Source organism: Dendrobates tinctorius, unplaced genomic scaffold (assembly GCF_039654945.1).
Source record: "Dendrobates tinctorius isolate UK_male_01 unplaced genomic scaffold, ASM3965494v1 ptg000075l, whole genome shotgun sequence".
Taxonomy (NCBI): domain Eukaryota; kingdom Metazoa; phylum Chordata; class Amphibia; order Anura; family Dendrobatidae; genus Dendrobates; species Dendrobates tinctorius.
The window spans coordinates 41317617-41340821 of record NW_027361743.1 but is presented as its reverse complement, the minus strand read 5'-3'; the positions used below and the strand labels follow the sequence as shown (position 1 = coordinate 41340821).

General features: G+C 43.1%; 1 protein-coding gene across 2 annotated transcripts in view; it reads right to left on the bottom strand.

The window, feature by feature from the left end:
- Window positions 1–11788: 11788 nt before the first annotated feature.
- RFC3 (replication factor C subunit 3) overlaps window positions 11789–23205 on the bottom strand; it is a 61343-nt gene continuing 49926 nt past the window's right edge. For both annotated transcript variants that reach the window (XM_073583201.1, XM_073583202.1), the window contains exon 9: window positions 11789–13213. In XM_073583201.1, the coding sequence (XP_073439302.1) occupies window positions 13022–13213 (192 nt within the window). In that variant the 3' untranslated portion in view covers window positions 11789–13021. The remainder of the gene's footprint in view (window positions 13214–23205) is intronic.

Here is a 23205-nt window from a genome sequence, read left to right as displayed (position 1 = left end):
TGCAAGGAATACATTAAGTGAACAAAAAACACACACTGGATAAGGAGCGCTGTGTGAAAAATAAACATACGTACGAGATTATTGTCCAATTTAAAATTATAATCTCATAACCGCACAGTGCTGTACAAATATTGAGCTAGCCCAATGGAGAGGCATGGACTGTAAAAAGCAAAATAAGTTAAGAACATTATATAATATATATATATATATATATATATATATATATATAATCTCTGGCAAAAGTTACGAGACCACTGCAAAATTTTCAGTTTGATTTTTCTCTTTATAGGTATATTTTGGAGTAAAATGTAAATTGCTCTTTTATTCTATAAACTACTGACATGTCTTCGAATTTCCAAGCAATAAATTTTGTATTTATTTTCAGAAAATGAGAAATGGTCAAAATAACAAAAAAATGTGGTGCTTGCAGACCTCAAATAATGCTAAGAAAACAAGTTCATAATCAATTAGAAACAACAATACTAATGTTTTATCTCAGGAAGAGTTCAGAAATCAATATTTTGTGGAATAACTGTGATTTTTAGTCACAGCTTTCATGCGTCTTGGCATGCTTTCCATCAGTCCTTCACACTGCTTTTGGGTGACCTTATGCCACTCCTGGTACACACAATTAAGCAGTTCTTTGTTTGATGGCTTGTGACTATCCATCTTCCTCTTGATTACATTCCAGAGGTTTTCAATGGGGTTCAGGTCTGGAGATTGGGCTGGCCATGACAGAGATTTGATGTGGTGGTCCTTCATCCACACATTGCTCCATGCCACACTGCTAGGTCAATCAATGTCCTGCTAGAAAAAAACAGTCCTCAGAGTTGGGGGAACATTGCCTGAGCAGAAGGAATCAACTATTTTTCCAAGTTAACCTTATATGGAGCTTGATTCATACGTCCTTCACAAAGATTAATCTGCCCAATTCCAGCCTTGCTGAAGCATCCCCAGATAATCACCAATCCTCCACCAAATTTCACAGTGGGTGAAAGACACTGTGCCTTGTACGCCTCTCCAGGTCTCCACCCAACCATTAGATGACCAGGTGTTGGGTAAAGCTGAAAATTAGACTCATCAGAGATTACCTTACTCCAGTCCTCTATGGTCCAATCCTTATGGTCTTTGGCAAACTTCAGCCTGGCTCTCCTTTGCTTCTTAATGATGTTTTTTTTTTTCTAGCTTTACATGAATTGAGCTCTGCCTCTAGGAGCCTTTTACAAACTGTTCTTGCCATGCACTTCACCCCAGCTGCCATTCCTTTTGTAAGTCACTTGATGTCATCCTGTGGTTGCTGAGTGACATTGGAATAAGATGACGGTCATCCCGGTCAGTGGAGAGTCATTTTTGCCCTTTGCCCAATGTCAGTAGAGAATAGTTTTCGCCCTCTGCCAGTCTGTAGCTTTCATGTCCCCAATGTCTGCTGCTTGACATTGTTGTAATGGGCTGCCATCTTAAAAATTTTAAGGATGAAGGCAACATGACGCTCACTGTATCCCTCTGCTAGTAAAACCAGAATTGAGCCCTTTTCCTCAGTCAAGACTTTTTTCAACTCCTTTGGCACGGTTAAAGTTATTTTTTCATTCCTATTACTTTTGGGATATTACTATAGTGAAATATGTATATGTATGGATGTATGACCACCAGTAATTAACATTTGTTCTAGGCTACAGGTCTCAGAATGATCGCATATGTTTCCAGGCTGCAGCTCTTCACAAAGGTCACAACCTATGCTATCCTGAGAAGAGTTTTCCTGGTCCCCGACACCCAGAGGCCTTCCTGAGAACACACAGAATTGGAAACGTTTCACATCTCCTTGATGGGGAAATGGCAAATTGCAGCCTGACACTATTTATTTACTATGAGAAAGAAAAGTCATACAAACAGCATTCAGAGAAAAATGTATTCATTGGTAGAGTCGCCATGATCCAGTCACAAACCAGCAACTAGAATATTAACATGAGAGGCTGGCCTAGAAATCTGACCTCCAGGTTAAATTTATAAATTAGGCCTTTACACAAAGAGGTTCACAGACTGAGGGACAGCCAAGCTGGTGTGATCCATTCCATTTTCAACCCCCCCAAGGGAGCAGAAAGCCAGACTACAGTAACATTTAGACATTTCTGTAAGTTTTTCACTTTTATTTTACCACTGTTTTTGCATATTTGTCACTTTTTATTTATTTTTATATAATTTTATTGTAAGCACTGTACATTTGTATTAAAGCTTAAAACTTGAGTTTGAACCTTGCATGCTCTAAAGAATCCATAGCCTTAGTGTGTGTGATCCTGGTGATTGGCAGACAGTAGTAGTAGTGATATTTCCAGGACTCATCGCCCGTGTGTTCACTGAATTGTGGCGTGTATGCAGCGGGGTGTGTGGTCTGTGTCGGGGTGTGATTTATGCTCCCATTGCACCATAGAACAGAGGTTGAATGCAGGACTGAGTGAGATTGATTAACCCTTGCAGGCACAACTTCAAAGTCACGTGCTGAGAAGCAGGTACGTGACAATTACTAGTACTCGTTTTGCCATGCAGCTTGTTCTATTGCAATATGATTGTGAACACCACAGCAGGGTTCAGGTAATCACCTAATCAGAAGCACATTACGTAGAATGAGGTGTACTCTGGTTGGAATTCAACTGACACTGGAATGGAAGTCAGACATGTAGAGAAGCTGATTTTTATAAAACTATGCAGTGGTCTCAATTTTTGCCAGAGCTGTATACGTGTGTGACAATCAGAAAAAGTATAAAGAAAAGTCTGTGAAAATGTATATAAATACAGTTGTGGCCAAAAGTATTGACACCCCTGCAATTCTGTCAGATAATACTCAGTTTCTTCCTGAAAATGATTGAAAACACAAATTCTTTGGTATTATTATCTTCATTTAATTTGTCTTAAATGAAAAAAAACACAAAAATTGCCCTAAAGTCAAATTGGATATAATTCCACACCAAACATAAAAAAGTGGGTGGACAAAAGTATTGGCACTGTTCAAAAAAATCATGTGATACTTTTCTAATTTGTGTAATTAACAGCACCTGTAACTTACCTGTGGCACCTAACAGGTGTTGGCAATAACTAAATCACACTTGCAGCCAGTTGACATGGATTAAAGTTGACTCAACCTCTGTCCTGTGTCCTTGTGTGTACCACATTGAGCATGGAGAAAAGAAAGAAGAGCAAAGAACTGTCTGAGGACTTGAGAAACCAAATTGTGAGGAAGCATGAGCAATCTCAAGGCTACAAGTCCATCTCCAAAGACCTAAATGTTCCTGTGTCTACCGTGTGCAGTTTCATCAAGAAGTTTAAAGCCCATGGCACTGTGGCTAACCTCCCTAGATGTGGACGGAAAAGAAAAATTGACAAGAGATTTCAACGCAAGATTTTGCGGATGTTGGATAAAGAAGGAACACCCCACTTCTTACCCCGAGACATAAAGCCAGGCTGGAGTTTGCCAAAACTTACCTGAAAAAACCTAAAACGTTTTGGAAGAATGTTCTCTCGTCAGATGAGAAAAAAGTAGAGCTTTTTGGGCAATGGCATCAATGTAGAGTTTACAGTAGAAAAAAAGGCATTCAAAGAAAAGAACACGGTCCCTACAGTCAAACATGGCGGAGGTTTCCTGATGTTTTGGGGTTGCTTTGCTGCCTCTGGCACTGGACTGCTTGGCCGTGTGCATGGCATTATGAAGTCTGAAGACTACCAACAAATTTTATAAGTATCAAAAAAGTCCACAAATATAAGGTTCAATAAATAACATAAGAAAAACCATCAGTGCACAATTAGACATAAACGTCTCATGCACCGCAAAGAACCAAAGAAAGCCAATAGGTCCGTTAAAAATTCATGCTTTATTAATACAAGTTTATTTCCATATATGAAAAAAAGGACCAATTGTTACAAATAATAAACATGGTGCCAATCTAAAAGACCATACAAGCATTGCAAAAAAGCATCAAAAAAATAAAAGGGCGTATTGCATTAAACCACTTAAATCAAATTGCCCAAAATAGGTGTATAAAGGCAAAAGCTCTCTTGTTACAATACAGCATATATACATGGATAAAAGATTTTAGCCTTAGTAAATTTCCATGCAATTGCCTTGCAAAGAAAGAGCTTAGAATTATCCGTATTACCTTAGTTAAATATCAGTGGTGTACACGAGTGGATAAAGTGCTGCAGTGCTGGTAAGTTCCTTCAAACCCCAAAAGTTTGGTGACCTGAATCCCATAGAACACCTGTGGAGAGATCTAAAAATGGTAGTTTAGAGAAGGCATCCTTCAAATATCAGGGACCTGGAGCAGTTTGCCAAAGAAGAATGGTCTAAAATTCCAGCAGAGCATTGTAAGAAACTCATTGATGGTTACCGGAAGCGGTTGGTCGCAGTTATTTTGGCTAAAGGTTGTGCAACCAAGAATTAGGCTGAGGGTGCCAATACTTTTGTCTGGCCAATTTTTGGAGTTTTGTGTGAAATGATCAATGTTTTGTTTTTTGCTTCATTCTTTTTTGTTTTTTCATTTAAGACAAATTAAATGAAGATAATACCAAAGAATGTGTTTGCAATCATTTTCAGGAAGAAACTGAGTATTATCTGACAGAATTTCAGGGGTGTCAATACTTTTGGCCACAACTGTATATGTATGCTATGCATACATATAATCAGAAGTTAATGTGCCTATTTTTTTATAACCAATGAGTAATTCCACCAATACACCTTTTAACGGCGGGAGTTAAGGGTACTTAAGCCACAACGCCGTTAATTAACGGCGCTGAGAAATAAGTGTATAGAGCCCCCCAGAGTCGGAATTTCACCACGGTCTCGGCTACCAGGGGTAGCTGAGAGCCCAGAGAACTTGATTTGGGTCGGTTTTTACTGACCCCGGTATTGCGATCGCTGGTGACAGCAAGAAGAAAAAAAAAAAAAAAAAAAAGTGATTTTGTTTAATTTCTCTCCCCTCTGATGTGATCGCACATCATAGGAGAAATTCGGTCCCCCCCTTGTACCTCTGTTGTCCTCCAGGCAGCCGGCATCTTCTTCCGGGAGAAAATGGCAGCCGCATGCGTAGTGCGCCTGGTGAGATCTGCCGGATGGCACCCGGCAATAAGAAATTTTTCCTACTGGTTCATTTTGATCACTGTGATAGACCCTATCACAGTGATCAAAATAAAAATAATAGTAAATCAAACCCCCTTTTATCACCCCCTTATTTACATAAAAATAATTTAAAAAGATTTATTTCTATTTTCCCATTAGGGTTAAAATTGGGCTAAAATTAGGGTTAGGGTTTGGGCTAAGTTTGGAATTAGGGTTAGGTTTGTGGTTAGGGGTGTGCTGGGGTTAGGGTTACGACTAGGGTTAGGGGTGTGTTGGGGTTAGGGTTGGAACTAGAATTGACATCAGGTGGTCTCTAAACGCGATATGGCACCACCATTGATTCCAGCCAATTTTGTGTTCAAGAAGTCAAACGGTGCTCCCTCTCTTCTGAGCCCTGCCATGCACCCAAACAGTGGCTTTTCCCTACATATGGGGTATCACCGTACTCAGGAGAAATTGCACAACAAATTTTGTGGTCCATTTTCTCCTGATGCCCTTGTGAAAAAAAATGGCTCCAAAGTAAATTTTTTGCAAAAAAAGTAAAATATTTTTTCCTTCCACATTGCTTTAGTTCTCGTGAAGCACCTTAAGGGTTAATGAACTTCTTGAATATGGTTTTGTGCACACCTTGAGGGGTGCAGTTTTTAGAATAGTGTCACTTTTGGGTATTTTCTATTGTATTGACCACCCAAACTCAGTTCAAATGTGAGGTGGTCCCTAAAAAGAAAACAAAAAAATATTTTGTAAATTTTGTTGGAAAAATAAAAAATCACTAGTCAACTATTAACCCTTATAACATCCAAACAAAAAAAAAATTGTTTTTAAAATTGTGCTGATGTAAAGTAGACATGTCAGAAATGTTATTTTTTAACTATTTTGTTTGACACCCCTCTCTGATTTAAGTGTACAAAAATTAAGTTTGAAATTTGCCAAATTTCCAATTTTTCATAACACAAGTTATATTGAAGACATTTTTATCACTAACATGAAGTACAATGTCACCAAAACAAATCTCAATCAGTAGGATCCGTTGAAGCATTCCAGAGCTATAACCTCATAAAGGGACAGTGGTCCAAACTGTAAAAAGTGGCTTGGTCATCAAGTACCAAATGGCTCTGTCACTAAGGGGTTAAACCCCTTGGTGATAGACTTCAAATTAAAAATGAATCTAGATTCGTATCTAAGTAGTTCGTCAGTACATCGGCCACCTCTTATGGTCAATTCAACCTTGTCCACTACCATGAAATGTAGATGTCATACGGGGCGGCACGGTGGCTCAGTGGTTAGCACTGCAGCCTTGCATCGCTGGGGTTCTGGGGGTCAAATCCCACCAAGGACATCTGCAAGGAGTTTATATGTTCTCCCCATGTTTAGGTGAGTTTCCTCCCACACTCAAAAGACATACTGATAGGGAATTTAGATTGTGAGCCCCATCGGGAACAGCGATGTCTGTAAAGCGCTGCTTAAAATAAACATCCTGGAGAACCACTATGATGAAGGAAGTGGTTAGCTAGTAAGGTGATGGGTTTTCCCAATGCCTTGTCCATATGTACACACGTGATATTAGAAACATGGTGCTGGATTCGTTGAAGTTCCTGGCCCATTTGACCAACGTATATTTTTGGGCAGCTGCAAACAAGAATGGTTTCCATTGGATTTTAGTAACTTCATAATTGCATTACTGATGGCCTAAAATGTTCCTTTCCCTCCTTTTTCTTCCTATAACTTGATGTTTTATTGGACATTATACTTACATTCTATGATATGTTGATGCTTATATTGTCCTAGTTATTCTTTTCTTTTTGTTGCATTTTTGTGATTGAAAATTATTTAACCTTTCAATAAAAATTTAATTTTGAAAATATAAACCACATTGGTTTGACAATTTGAGTAGAATCGTGGTATGAACCAGTCCTGTGAAAATTGGGAGGGTGATTGTCTTGTTGGATATAACGCAGGGGCAAATAGTACACCCTCTACAAGGGTATGTACCGATGAGTTTCACCCCTGCCCAAGGACTGTGTTGGATGTTTAAAATGATTTGAGCATAGTGAGTCCTTGATTCCTACCCTTTTGGCATTGGCCTACGGGCGTTCACCAATGAATGGTGCCAACTTTGGTTTCACTCAATATGTTCCAATTCTTTTGCAGAATTCCATAACTTCATTCCAATGGTTATTGTAGGGGGTGATTATAATGATGCTTGAAAGTCCATTCCTTGGCTTGGGCCTGAGCAAATTACCATGTTCTTTGTACACAAAGGCCTGTGCAACAATTTGTTTGGGATAACCCCTCTTTAAAGCGGGAAGTGAGTAGTCTTGCTTCCGTGCAGAAGTTGTCTTTTTCGCTGCATTTTCGTCTTACATGGAAAGATTGGCCCCTTGGTATACCATTGCAGACATGCGGTGGGTGGAAGCTGCTGCAGTGAAGAAGACTATTAGAAGCCGTCACCTTGCAAAAGAGTGATGTACAAATTCGGCCTCCTCTTTTGACGATCTTCAAGTCCAGAAAATCCACCGTATCCAGGGAAACACTGGAAGTGAGAAAGATGTTCCATGATTTACAATTTAAGTTTGCAATGAATTCTTCACATTCTGTGAGAGCCAGATAAAAAAAAATAGACTACATCCTATGTAACAGTGCTACCTAAAAACATATGCTTTGAATGATGGTAAAAGTCGCATGTGTCTCCTCCCACCAACCTAAAAATAGGTTGGCATAGGAGGGTGTGCATCTTGTACCCATGGCAGTACCGGACATTTGTAAAACTTGCTGTCAAAGACAAAATAATGATTCTCAAGTAGAAACTTGAGTAGGTCGAGAATAAAAGTCATGCATTCGATCACGTTGTTCTTGAATCCAGGAAAAAAGAAAGCCTGTAGTCCCCAAGGAGTGTTCAATACACGTATAAAGGGACTTGACATCCATTGTAACACATTGAGAGAACGCTGGCTGCCGGGCAAGACAAAACCTCCAAGGCGTGACAGGTGAGCTCAGGCCACTCTTCCATCTTTGAAGACCCGATAGGAGGAGGTTATCCAGGCATCCACCAAACCAGACGCATGTTTCACATTGAAATGTGTTATGAATGGGCACCGAGGAGGAGAGCAGGCCCAAGCTAAGCCACAGAAAACCAGAGAGGTTGGTAACTAAGCAGATGCAGACCCCCGATTCTGTCCACACAACTAGCAGTAGCTGTGGAGCGTGCCTACGATGATCCTAGATGCCTCGGCACAGCCGGAGAGCTAACTAAGCCTAAAGCAAGAAAGGGGAAATCTAAACTGCCCCGGAGCAGACCCCAAAGGAATAGATAGCCTCCAAACATATATTGTCGGTGAGACAAGATGAAAACACAAACGTAGGCAGAAAAATAGACTGAGCAAACAATGTGGCCCACACTGACTAGACAGGACAGGAAAGGAAAGACACTGTCTGCAATCACGCAAAAAACCCTGCAAAAAGTCCAACACTTCTGATGCACAAAAAACACTGAAGTCGCACGACTTCGCCCCCACTATATTAGCACTCTGGTATATTCTGAAAGTAAAAAGAGACCAATATAACAGGGGACAAAACAAACTGGCACATGCAGTAACATATGGGCGGTGTGATTCAGCACAGCCCCAGCCGGAGCTGGCTGACCCGAACAAAGCAGAGATAAACAAAACCAGATCAAATGCAAACAGAATAACAAATGAACCACTTAGCTGAACCATGCAGGGAAAGAGCAGGAGACATCACACCTCAGAAGTCACAGGAAGAAAATCACCAGCAGGGATAGAGGGAGTCAGCTGTCTTAAATCCCAGTCAGAAACCCCAGATCTCCAATCGTCTTCCTCATTATCATGTGGCAAGCCTCTGTCAATCAGATCAGCTCCACTACCTCCAGTAACCACCAGAGGGAGTCCAGAAAGAGAACTCGCAACTAGAGTTGAGCGAAACGGGTCGGTCAAATTCAAAAGTCGCTGACTTTTGATAAAGTCGGGTTTCGCCGAGCGAAACCCGACCATAGCGTGAGGTCGGCCATGCGGTCGTCGACCCAAGCGCCAAAGTCGGATTTCACAGAATGCTTGCACGTGATTTTTTTTTTTTTTTCAGCCAATGAGCAAGGACGTACACTGTGGGCAACGAGATGACATGTGCAGCGTCCCGGGGAGAGAGTTTTTGCGCACTTTAAAAAAGCGGTCCAGCATGTAGGTGTGTTTACTGTCCTCCACTCCCTGCCGACTTTGCTTCCCCATTGACTTGCATTGGGTTTCGTGTTTCAGTCGGACCTTCGACTTTTCATGATAGTCGGCCGATTTCGTTTGACTCGACTTTTGAGAAAGTCGGGTTTCATGAACCCCGACTCGACCCTAAAAAAGGCAAAGTCGCTCATTTCTACTTGCAACCCCTCTGTCAATCTGACCAGGTCCACTACCTTCAGTAATCACCAGAGGGAAGCCAGAGAGAGAATTCACAACAGAAATGCTTTCTATCTGTGGTGTTTTACTGTTCTTAACATTTTTTTAATGTGAATCATTTGAATAAAGCTTATTTATAACCTTCTTAAAGGGAATCTGTCACTCCATTTTAGCGCTATAAGCTGTGACCACCGACATCAGGGGCTTATCTACAGCATTCTGTAATGTCTTGTTTTGGTGGCAAAGATATTTAGGGCAGTATATATGTCTTCTCTTCGGCGCACGCACGCACACACAGTGTGCAGGGGACCATATCGTTGCTGCTCAAAATATCTTGCTAGTGAAGGCAGTGGGTGGCACATGTACAGATTAAGAACCAGAGATAACTTGGAGATGCGACTGCGCAAACTTGTTCCTTTAGAAAATGCAGCAATTATTTGAAATAGGAGTCCGGACATTGATGATCAGTGACCTGTCATTAATACAGGATTATGAATAAGGGACCAGATCACCAAGAAAAGACCCTCCCCACAGGCACAAAGCTATAATTTATGAAGAAATCTATTACCTTTACTTTAGCTAAAAACTGGCGAGGCAGGGAAAAGGGTCTTCAGAATGCAGGGTTGATTTCCAGGTCCTTTCCCAATAATACTCCCCGACACAGGTATATAAAAAGTTACTGGAGCTAAAGGGTGCTACCTCCTAGCATGATCCCTGAAGAAGGAATCAGTGAATTCCGCAACGCGTAGGATTTGCCATTGCTTTCTGGCCCCATCAGCGCCCCATAGGGCTTTCTTGCCTGTCACGTGATCTATCACGTGACTGTGACGTCACGCAAGGTCCTTCAGCTTTTTTGGACCTTGCAGGCCTGCTTTTGCAAGCGGCGGCTGGTACTCTTACAGCCTGCCGATATACACCTCCAGCTGCGCGCCAGTCACCGGCCGGGACGGCGGCATGCTAGGAGGTAGCACCCTTTAGCTCCAGTAACTTTTTATATACCTGTGTCGGGGAGTATTATTGGGAAAGGACCTGGAAATCCACCCTGCATTCTGAAGACCCTTTTCCCTGCCTCGCCAGTTTTTAGCTAAAGTAAAGGTAATAGATTTCTTCATAAGATATCTTTATTTAACCAAGACACATTTAATTAGCGCAAGTTTCTATCAGGTTTATTTATTATTATTATTTTATGGAGACAACTTGAGTGGTGTGTTGTCTTATTACTTGCTGCTTTGTGTTCTGTGGGTGTACGCTTTAGCGCCATTGGTATATACATATATTTATTACAAAGCTATAATTAAATGAAAACTTCACACAAAGATTACACACAAACCATCAAATGGATTTCTTCATTGCATGTATAATTTTAATCAGTATTACAGTGCCAATATGGCTGTGTGTGTGTACTCTGCAAAATCTTGGTGACAGATTCTCCCAGAGTCCTCTTAATTAAGGGAGATCTGCTCTTTTTAGGCTGCATTCACATGCAACAGTCATGCTGCTTCTTTTAACTAAACCAACCTTTTGCCGATGTACTGTAGTTTTTCCCACCATTTCCCTGCACAATCACTTAAAGGGAATCTGTCACCTCATTTTTGGCCAATGAGATGCGGCCACCGCCATCAGGGGCTTATCTACAGCATTCTGTAATGCTGTAGATAAGCCCCCCGATGTAACCTGAAAGATAAGAAAAACGAGTTAATTATACTCACCCGGGGGTCCGGTCCTGCGCCTCCCATCTTCTAACGATGACGTCCTCTTCCTTACTTCTGCCGCGGCTCCTGTGCAGGCGTACTATATCTGCCCTGGTGAGGGAAGAGTAAAGTACTGCAGTGCGCAGGCGCCAGGAAAGGTCAGAGAGGTTTGGCGCCTGCACACTGCAGTACTTTACTCTGCCCTCAACAGGGCAGCTAAAGTACGTCTGCGCAGGAGCCACGGCAGAAGTAAGAAGGAGGACATCATCGCTAGAAGATGGGAGGCACCGGACCACGATACCCATCGGACCGAACCCCCAGTGAGTATAATCTAACTCGTTTTTCTTATCTTTCATGTTACATCGGGGGCTTATCTACAGCATTACAGAATGCTGTAGATAAGCCCCTGATGGCGGTGTCCGCATCTCATAGGCTAAAAATTAGGTGACAGATTCCCTTTAAAGGGAGTCTGCCAGCACAGTGACTCATTTTAATCAGTATCATAGCGCCAAACTATGTAGGATATTAAAATCTGACCGTGACATTGCATTGTTGCAAAATGATTTGCATAAAATGATTGAATGGGCAAACACTTGGCAAATGAGGTTTAATGCAGCTAGGACAGAGTAATCCTACTAAATATACATTAAATGGGAGTATACTCGGGACTACAGAACAGGAGAAGGACTTGGGTATTCTGGTTACAATTAAGCTGAGCAGCAGCACTCAATGTCAAGCAGAAGCCGCAAAAGCAAACAAGATTTTAGGGTATATAAAAAGATAAAATCCTGTGATACAATGTATTGTTAGCCCTCTATAAATCACTTGTGAGGCCACATCTACAATATGGGATAGCATTTTGGGCTCCACATTTTAAAAAGGAAATTCAAAAGTTATAGTCCGTTCACAGTCAGACAACTAGATTATCACAAAGGGATGGAAGGCCTCATATGATGAAAGGTTGGAAAAATTGGGTTTGTTTAGCTTAGAAAAAAAAAAAAAAAAGACACCTCAGAGATCTCATTTACATGTATAAATGTGTGTGTGGTCAATACAAAGAACTCACACATGACTTATGCCTTCCAAAGGCCATACTGAGGACCAGGGGGCACGGATTAGGGGGGAGGAAAGGCGATCCCGACAGCGAAAAAGGAAAGGGTTCTTTACAGTTAGAGGTCAGACTGTGGAATGCCCTACCACAAGATAAAGGCAGACACTAACAGCTTTAAGAAAAGGCTAGATTATTTCCTAAATACACATAACATTGTGGGTAAGTAAAATTAGTGACAAAATGTAACAATTATGGAGAAAGGTTGCACTTAATGTACCCATGTCTATTTTCAACTTATGTAACTATGCATGAAGAAATACAGCATGACATCTTCTTGTTCTTGGTAGATATTTTTAGCAATAAAGGAATTTTCCATAAATCAATGTTTGACATTTCATGGAAGGTTTGACAAGAAAATACATTGATATGGTCCCTTTTCAGTCACGGTTTGTGTCATTTACAGCATGAAAATCACTGCACAAAGGATTATTTCAACCAGTGACAGCAGATCATTTTCACTCAGTGGATGTCAAGCGTTCCTGCAGAGCAAATCTAGTGGCCGCCACCTGCCATCAGGGACTGTAGAAGTGTAATATTAGCAAACACACAGATATCGAAAAAAAAATCCTCCAAGATGTTCTTCAGCGCTCACAAATGCTTTATCTTACATAATCCTTAACGTCTTACACATGGTTTATAGGAATGTATACAGATAGAAGTGCCATCATGGTCGGAGTACATGACCAATATCTGTTCAACAGCAGAAATAAAACTAGAACATCATGGCTTCAAGTCCGTCCTCCATGAATCGCTTGTAGATGGACATAAATTTTGCCACAAACGCTTCCAAGTGATAGATTGCTTTGCTTCCGAGCTGCAGCCGATGCTCGTAGTAGGCCGCCATCTGCGCTACTTCGCCTTTTAGCTGTCCGTCACAGTTATTAAGGAGCTCCGATAATAAAGACTGAAATGAAAGAACACGAAATTAACACAAGCGTTAAACTACTGATTTCATGGATTAGTCGAGACACTTTTTCCATTTTTTGTACATAAAAATAGTAAGAATGTTTTCTGAATATTAACCCCTTTCCAACATAAGGCATAAATTTACGCCAATGTCTGACTCCCTCCCTTTGATGTGAGCTCCGGCGGTGAGACCACATCTTTTCAGGCACATAGCTGTTCTGAACAGCTGACACATGCCCGAAACAGCTGCGAGTGGAATGGTGGGTTGACATGACAACCAGAGGTCTCCTAGTCTCTATGGTTGTCAGTGCCGGATTGCTATGAGCGCCGCCTGGTGGTTGGAGCTCATAGCAAGTCAGCAATTCTGCTACATACAGGCAAACTGATCATCGCCTGTATGCAGCAGGGCCGATTGGGTTATGGCAGCTTCTAGTCTCCCATGGAGACTATTGAAGCATGCCAAGAGTTAAAATTTAAAAAAAAAAAAAAAAAAAAAATATTATATATATATATTCAAATCGCCTCCCTTTTGTCCTATTCAAAATAAAAAAATCAAAATACACATTTGGTATTGCCGCGTTCAGAATCGCCCAAAAAAAAAAAAAAAAAAAAGGATTAACCTGACTGATAAATGGCGCAAGTCAAAACCCCGGAAATACGTTGTTTTGCTCGCTACAACATTGCATTAAAATGCAATAACGTGCGATCAAAAGATCGTACCTGCGCCAAAATGGTGTCATTAAAAACATCAGCACAGCGCACAAAAAAAATAAGCCCTCACCCAACCCGAGATCACGAAAAAATGGAGACGCTATGGGTATCACAAAATAGCGCAATTCCCACTTTTCAAAGATATAATGATAGGGAATTCAGATTGTGAGCCCCATTGGGTACAGTGATGAAAATGTATGTAAAGCGCTGCGGAATAAGATAAGCGCTATATTAGTAATACATAATAAGAATTGTGACTGTATGACTTTGCCAAATTATTAAATCAAATTTAAGACCCATTTATTATGTGCTTGGGGAACGGTTTGTCTCGCAATGTGTTAGTGGTGTGGCTTCAATTAGAAGGGACTTAGATGGAAAGAGGGGCAAGACACAACAGGATAATGCATATTTTGACAAAATTTCAACCAATACCTGCAATATATACATACACATACTCCCCTTTTTTCTCCCATAGTACTGAGAGTATGGTATAATCCATAGAGTGGGCGTCACTTTTACAGGTGCTTCTCACAAAATTAGAGTTTCATCAAAAAGTTAATTTCAATTCTTCAATACAAAAAGTAAAACTCATTACACGCAGTCATTACAGAGTCATCTATTTCATGTGTTTATTTCTGTTAATATTGACGATTATGGCGTACAGCCAATGAAGACCCAAAATAGCTCAGTAAATTAGAATTACCAAAAGACACCTGCAAAGGCTTCCTAAGCGTTTAGAAAGGTCCCTTAGTCTGTTTCAGTAGGCTCCACAATCATGGGGAAGACTGCTGACTTGTCAGAGGTCCAGAAGGCAGTCAATGACACACTCCACAAGGAGGCTAAGCCACAAAAAGGTCATTGCTAAAGAAGCTGGCTGTTCACAGAGTGCTGTATCCAAGCATATTAATGGAAGGTTGAGTGGAAGGAAAAAGTGAGGTAGAAAAAGGTGCACAAGCAACCAGGATAACCGCAGCCTTGAAAGGATTGTTAAGAAAAGACCATTCAAAAATTTGGGGGAGATTCATAAGGAGTGGACTGCTGCTGGAGTCATTGCTTCAAGAGCCACCACACACAGACGTATCCACGACATGGGCTACAAGTGTCGCATTCCTTGTGTCAAGCCACTCATGACCAATAGACAACGCCAGAAGCGTCTTACCTGGGCCAAGGAGAAGAACTGGACTGTTGTCAGTGGTCCAAGGTGGTGTTTTCAGATGAAAGTAAATTTTGCATTTCATTTGGTAATCAAGGTCCCAGAGTCTGGAGGAAGAGTGGAGAGGCCACAATCCAAGCTGCTTGAGGTCTAGTGTGAAGTTTCCAAAATCAGTGAAGGTTTCGGGAGTCATGTCATCTGCTGGTGTAGGTCCACTGTGTTTTATCAAGACCAAAGTCAGCGCAGCCGTCAACCAGGAAATTTTAGAGCACTTCATGCTTCCCTCTGCCGACAAGCTTTTTGGAGATGGAAATTTCATTATCCCACAGGACTTGGCACCTGTCCACACTGCCAAAAGTACCAATACTTGGTTTAAAAACAACAGTGTCACTGTGCTTGATTGGCCAGCAAACTTATCTGTCGTTAACCTCGTAGAGAATCTATGGGGTATTGTCAAGAGGAAGATGAGATACCAGACCCAACAATGCAGACAAGCTGAAGGCTGCTATCAAAGCAACCTGGGCTTCCATAACACCTCAGCAGTGCCACAGGCTGATCGCCTCCATGACACGCCACATTGATGCAGTAATTGATGCCAAAGGAGCCCTGACCAAGTATTGAGTGCATTTACTGAACATACATTTCAGTAGGCCAACATTTCGGATTTTAAAATCATTTTTCAAGCTGGTGTTATAAAGTATTCTAATTTACTGAGATAATGACTTGAGTTATCATTGGCTGTAAGCCAATAAAGAAAAACACATGAAATACATCACTGCCTGTAATGACTGTATACAATATAGGAGTTTCACATTTTGTATTGAAGAACTGAAATATTTGATATATTTGATATTCTAGTTTTGTGAGAAACACATGTAGGCTTTAAGCTAGACACTGTGCACTACACGTATCTGACTTACGCTCTATACAAACCTTGTAAGTCAACATTTCTAATGCTAGGCATCCACCCTCTCCACGGGTAGGTGTGGGAGTGCTTGTTTTACAAGTATCTTGCACCTGTGTTGCCTTGCCCTATCAAGGTGGGCCTGCAATATCCTGTAGTGCATTAATTGTGAGACCTGTGTTGGTAAATATGGCTGACTTTTTAGCATCTAAAGATACAAGTTTATCAACATGATTGCATGAGATTTCACGCATCTTCAGATTGTATAGTATATGAGTCTGCACTGCATAATATTGGACAGGATTGGAAAACCTGCCCCAACCCCCACCTCTACCCCAACAATTATCCTTCAGGATAATAGGAGAGAACTTCTTCCCATACTATGCTGCCCTTACATAGGGTAAAATAATTGATTATTAATCTGCCTTACATAATAGTAGGGCACATTTGTCAACTTGATCTTTTTCAACATATATACCAATACGCATACATGATATATACGCAAGTGTAAGATGTAAGCGAAGAATGCAGAATTCAGTCTAGATAAAGAAAAGTCTTCAGAAAGATGTGCTGTATGAGGAGGTGTCACTGTACATCAGAAGGTATCGGATCAGGCTAAACATTATATTTATGTAACACACAGTTGCAGTCTGTGACTCATTGTAATCATTCTAACCCGGCATCTTGGCCTAGGTTACATTCATGCACAGGGTGTGTATCTTGCTAATGAATGTGGTGCAAAACTACTTGGGGGAGAAATAAAGGCTCAATGCTGGCAGTCATTACTAATACATTCTTACTCTAATACACACAAGACTAAATTTCAATCCACCTCTGCATATTCGGGCATTTGGAGGCCGGAGAGAGTTTGGAGCGGAGGTGTCAAGAATTAGGAGAAATTCAGAGTTGTTCACTGATCAAGTTAGATAGACTTTAAGAAGGGGCTGCAGCGAGACAATCCCTTTAATATTAATTTTAAATCAATTTGCAAGCATTAAATAGCCCCCCTGTATTTACAGTTTTCATTGGTATGTTAGAATTGGATTAATAATAATAATAATAACAAATTTTATTTTTATAGCGCCGACATATTCCGCAGCACTTTACATTTCAGAGGGGATTTGTACAGACAATAGACATTACAGCATAACAATAATCACATACAGTAGATTATAACAAATACCAAGAGGAGTGAGGGCCCTGCTCGCAAGCTTACAGTCTATGAGGAAAGAGGTAGACACGAAAGGTGGGTGGTAACAGTTGCCCTGATTGTATGGACCAGCCATAATGTTAAGTGTGTAACAGTACAGACACAGAGGGCTAATGGATGCATAAAGCATGTGGGAACATGATGCTGGGAACCTGGTTATGGTAAAACTTTTGGCTCTGCCACACAGGGATAGTTAGGTTAATGTGTTGAGGCGATAGGCCAGTCTGAATAAATGCGTTTTCAGGACACGCTTAAAATTGTGGGGATTGGGGACTAATCGTATTGACCTGGGAAGTGCATTCCAAAGAATTGGCGCGGCACGTGTAAAGTCTTGGAGACGGGAGTGGGAGGTTCTGACTATTGAGGATACTAACCTCAGGTCATCAGCAGAACGGAGGGCGCGGGTAGGGTGGTATACTGAAACAAGGGAGGAGATGTAGGGTGGTGCTGAGCCATGGAGGGCTTTGTGGGTGAGGGTAATAAGTTTATACTGAATTCTGGAGTGGATGGGTAGCCAGTGTAATGACTGGCACAAGGTAGAGGCATCGGTGTAACGATTGGTGAGGAATATGATCCTGGCTGCAGCATTCAAGACAGATTGGAGAGGGGAGAGTTTTGTAAGAGGGAGACCGATTAGAAGAGAGTTACAATAGTCGAGACGAGAATGAATAAGAGAAACAGTAAGAGTTTTTGCAGAGTCAAAAGTAAGAAAAGGTCGAATTCTAGAAATGTTTTTGAGGTGCAGATGACAAGAGCGAGCCAGTGATCGAATGTGGGGGGCAAAGGAAAGCTCGGAATCAAGTATGACCCCAAGACAGCGGGCATGTTGCTGGGGAGTAATAGTGGAACCACAGACGGAAATGGCAATGTCGGGTGTAGGTACATTAGTAGCGGGAGGAAACACAAGGAGTTCAGTCTTTGACAGGTTCAGTTTCAGATATAGTGAGGACATGATATTAGACACAGCGTTTAGACAATCGCCAGTGTTTTCTAGAAAGGCTGGCGTGATGTCAGGAGAAGAAGCGTATAATTGGGTGTCATCAGCATAGAGATGGTAATGGAAACCAAATCTACTGATTGTTTGACCAATAGGGGCAGTGTACAAGGAGAAGAGGAGGGGGCCTAGAACCGATCCTTGAGGAACCCCAACAGTAAGGGGAAGGTGAGAGGAGGAGGAACCGGCAAAAGAAACAGTAAAGGAGCGGTCGGAGAGATAGGAGGAGAACCAGGAGAGAACGGTGTCCTTGAGGCCAATGGAATGGAGCATAGTGAGGAGGAGCTGATGATCCACAGTGTCGAATGCTGCAGAGAGATCCAAGAGAATTAGCATGGAGTAATGACCATTTGATTTAGCTGTTAGCAGATCATTAGAGACTTTAGTGAGGGCAGTTTCAGTGGAGTGTAAAGAGCGGAAACCGGATTGGAGAGGGTCGATAACAGAGTTTTCTGAGAGATAGCGGATAAGACGGGAGTGGACCAGGCGTTCCAGGAGTTTAGAGATGAAGGGAAGATTAGAGACAGGTCTATAGTTAGCGGCACAGTTTTGGTCGAGGGATGTTTTTTTAAGTAGTGGATGTATGATGGCATGCTTAAATGAGGAGGGAAAAATACCAGAAGAGAGAGGTTAAATATTTTAGTTAGGTGAGGGGTGACAGCAGGGGAAAGGGACTGGAGGAGATGTGACGGAAATGGGTCACTGGTGCAAGTAGTTGGGCGAGAAGATGCAAGGAGCCTGCTTACTTCTTCTGTGACTGGTTCAAAATCAGAGAGTGAGTTAGATGCAGTGGGGGAGGGAGGACAGTGCATGGTATGAGGGGATTTGGAGATAATTTCCTGTCGGATCTGGTCAATTTTTTCTTTGAAGTAATTGGCCAGATCGTCAGCTCGGAGCTCCGTGGTTGGGGCCTGTACTCTTGGATTGAGTAGAGAATGAAAAGTGTCAAAGAGACGTTTCGGGTTATTGGACAGTGAGATGATGAGGGTGTTGAAATAGGTTTGTTTGGAGAGGTGAAGGGCAGTGTTGTATGTTCTAAGCATAAACTTAAAATGGATGAAATCTTCGTGTAGATTGGATTTTCTCCACAGACGTTCGGCGCACCTGGAGCACCGCTGCAGGAAACGTGTTTGCACTGTGTGCCAGGGTTGTCGCCGTCTGCGTTGTGGTGTTCTATTTATAGGGGGTGCAAATTCATCCAGGGCAGTTTGAAGTGTTTCATTGTAATGCTTCAATGCAGAATCAGGACATGAGAGGGAGGAGATAGGGGCCAATGAAGACTGCAAGTTCTTCAGAAGTTTCTGGGTGTTAATGGCCTGTATGTTTCTATAAGTCTGGACAGTGGGGGTGACCTGAGCAGCCTGGCAGTTCTTTATAGAGAATGAAAGAAGATTGTGGTCAGAGAGCGGGAGAGGGGAGTTTGCAAAATCATCCACTGCACAAAGCCGAGAGAAGACCAAGTCGAGGGAGTTTCCGTCTTCACGCGTTGGAGAATTAGTAAGCTGCGAAAGGCCAAATGAGGAGCTTAGAGATAAAAGGTGAGTAGCAGATGGGGAGAGGGGAAGAGCAATGGGGATGTTGAAATCTCCCATGATGAGGGTAGGGATGTCACAGGAGAGAAAATGTGGAAGCCAAGTGGCAAAATGATCCAGGAACTGATGGGAGGGGCCGGGAGGACGATACACCACCGCCACTCGCATGGAGAAGGGGGTGTAGAGTCTGACGGCATGGAGCTCAAAAGAAGGGAAGACAAGTGAGGGTACTTGAGGGATAACCTGAAAGGTACATTTTGGTGATAGGAGCAGACCAACGCCTCCACCAGCTCTATTGTCTGATCTTGGGGTATGAGAGAAGTGTAGCCCCCCGTATGAAAGAGCAGCAGATTATCCTTTCTATTACCATTGAAGTAATGAACAACTGCCCCACCCTATCAAAAAATAAATAAAAATTCCACAACAATTAAACAATCACTAGTGAACAACCCCATCCCCCCAAAACCATAACTGGTTAACGGCCTATGATATACAATTTCATCATAGGTGATAAAGCAAGATATGAAACAGGCTGCATTATACATGGCAGATACTAATGTGTAATATAGCTGGCATCAGCCTGTAACTGCAGCGACCTGAGGGCGCTCAGATTGCAGTAGTGTAACTACTTACATCCCTTAAGTCCTAAGGGGACTAAAAAATGTTAGCTCCTCCCCTGCAGTATACACCCTCTCGCTGGCTGAGATTTCTCCAGTTCAGTGAAAAAAGCAGTAGGAGCATAGACAGTCAACAATAAACATAACTATGTCAAAACCTAAGAATGCTACAGTGAGCCAATAGGCTAAACAGGGTGGGTGCTGTGTCCCCCAATGATTGGCTTGGAGAAAAGGATTTTACGGTGAGTACACAAAAATCCCTATTTCTCCTACGCCTCATTGGGGGGACACAGAGGCAGTGGGACGTCATAAAGCAGTCCTTGGGTGGGGAGCATACATCTGCTAATACCCCATGTACCACTGAGTCAACAGTGAGGTAATGCCAATTGCAGGCTGCGTCTGCCGAGAGTTGCATCCACAGAGGCTTGAGAATGAATTAGGCAATGTTTGTAAAAGTATGCAGGCTGGACCAAGTCGCAGCCTTGCGGACAAGCCTGAGAATGAATTTGGTAATGTTTTGTAAAAGTATGCAGACTGGACCAAGTCGCAGCCTTGTAGACCTGTTCTGCCGAGGCCTGGTGCCGAATAGCCCAAGAGCCGCCCACTGACCGGGTAGAGTGCGCCTTAACCCCCGTTAGGACAGGTGCATTCCCGACATGGTAGGATTCCTGAATCGCCAAGCGAATCCACCTGGCTAGCGTTGCTTTTGACGCAGCTAGACACTTCCTATGTCCCTCTGGAAGCATGAACAGGGCATCTGACTTGTGGAAGGGAGCCGTCCGCGAGATGTACCGTCTCAGCGCCCTAACCACATCCAGGGTGTGGAGGGCCTTCTCAATGCGATAGACTGGCGCAGGACAAAAGGAAAGCAAAACAATTTCCTCGTTGAGATGGAAAGAGGAGACGACCTTGGGCAGGAAGGACAGGGACGTCCTGAAAACTACCTTGTCCTGATGAAAATTCAGGAACGGAGAACGGCAGGACAGGGCTGCCAATTCCGAAACTCGTCTGATTGACGTAATTGCCACTAGAAAGACCACCTTCCAAGAGAGGACAGTCAGTGACACGTCCTGCAGCAGTTCGAAAGGAGCCTCCTGTAAGGCCCCAAGAACCAGGTTAAGGGCCCATGATTCCAATGGCCTTCTATAAGGAGGCGCCACATGGGAAACTCCCTGAATGAACGTCTTGACCTGAAGTTTGGTGGCAATTTTGCGTTGGAAAAGCACTGACGAGGCCGAAATTTGGCCCTTGAGCGAGCTAAGTTCAAGGCCTAATTTTAATCCGGATTGAAGGAATTCCAATATGGCCGGAATGGAAAACACCAGAGGTGATCGACCATGATCCTTGCACCACGAAAAGAAGGATTTCCAGGTGCGGTGATAGATGCGCATGGACACAGGCTTCCTAGCACTAATCATGGTGGAAATCACGTCGTGAGAGAACCCAGCCTGAGCTAAAATCCAGGATTCAACGGCCACGCCGTCAAAGACAGGGCCCCCTAGTTCTGGTGGTAAATCGGGCCCTGTGAGAGTAGATCCATGCGATCTGGAAGTCGCCAGGGGACGTCGTCGACTAGTTGTATTAGTTCTGCATACCATGCTTGGCGCGGCCATTCTGGCGCGACTAGGATCACTGGTACGCCCTCCGCTCTGATCCTCTTGATGACCCTCGGAAGCAAGGGAAGATGTGGAAAGATGTACGGGAGCCGGAATGGCAGAACTAGGGCATCTGCTCCGATGGCGAATGGATTGCACGATTGGGCAATGAACCGAGGCACCTTGTTGTTTAGTCTTGAGGTCATGAGATCCACATCCGGAGTCCCCCAACGATGACAAATCTACTGAAAGACTTCCGGATGAAGAGACCACACTCCTGAGGCAATGCCTTGGCGACCGAGAAAATCTGTAACCCAATTTTCTACGCCCGGGATGTGGATTGCTGAGATGGGCGAATGGTTGGTCTTGGCCCAACTGAGGATGTGACTCACTTCGTGCATGGCCATCCTGCTCCGGGTACCTCCCTGGCGGTTGATATACGCTACAGCCGTGGCGTTGTTGGATTGGATCCTGATAGGGTGACCTGCGAGGAGATGGTGGAAACTCTGTAGAGCTAATCTGATCGCTCGTATCTCCAAAACGATGATGGGGAGACGTGACTCTCGGGTCGACCAACGACCCTGTGCCATGTGGTGACGAAAGACCGCACCCCAGCCGAGCAGACTTGCGTCGGTGGTTACAATCAACCATTTTGCTGGGAGAAAAAACCTCCCTTGATTCAGTGAGGACCTCAGTGTCCACCACCAGAGGGGCTTGCCTGACCCGCAGGGACAGAAGGATCTGGTGGTCCAGGGAGAACGCGTTCTTGTCCCAAGCTAACAGACGGAGATGGGACTGTGCAAATGGAACTGCTTCCATCACAGCACCATCTTTCCGAGAACTCTCATGCTGAAACGAATGGAGTGAGAAAGCGGTTGGGAAAGAGTCCGCGCTGCCTGTTGTAAGGCTTAGGGGTCTTTTCTAGAGAGAGAATGACCAACCCACGGGAAGTGTGAAGATCATTCCTAAAAAGGAAATCTGCTGAGCCGGTTTTGGGAAAGACTTTTCGAAGTTTATCTTCCACCCCAGGCGAGAAAGTGTATCAACTGTTATATCCACGGATTCCTCGCAGGCTGGAAGGGACGGACCCTTGATGAGCAGGTCGTCCAGATACGGTAACACCACTACTCCCCGAGAGTGGAGAATGGCCATGATAGCCGCCATGACCTTGGTAAAGGCCCTGGGGGCGGTGGCGAGTCCTAAGGGCAAGGCAACAAACTGGAAGTGTTCCTCGTGAATTGCAAAACGCAGGAACTGCTGGTGGAACTGACAAC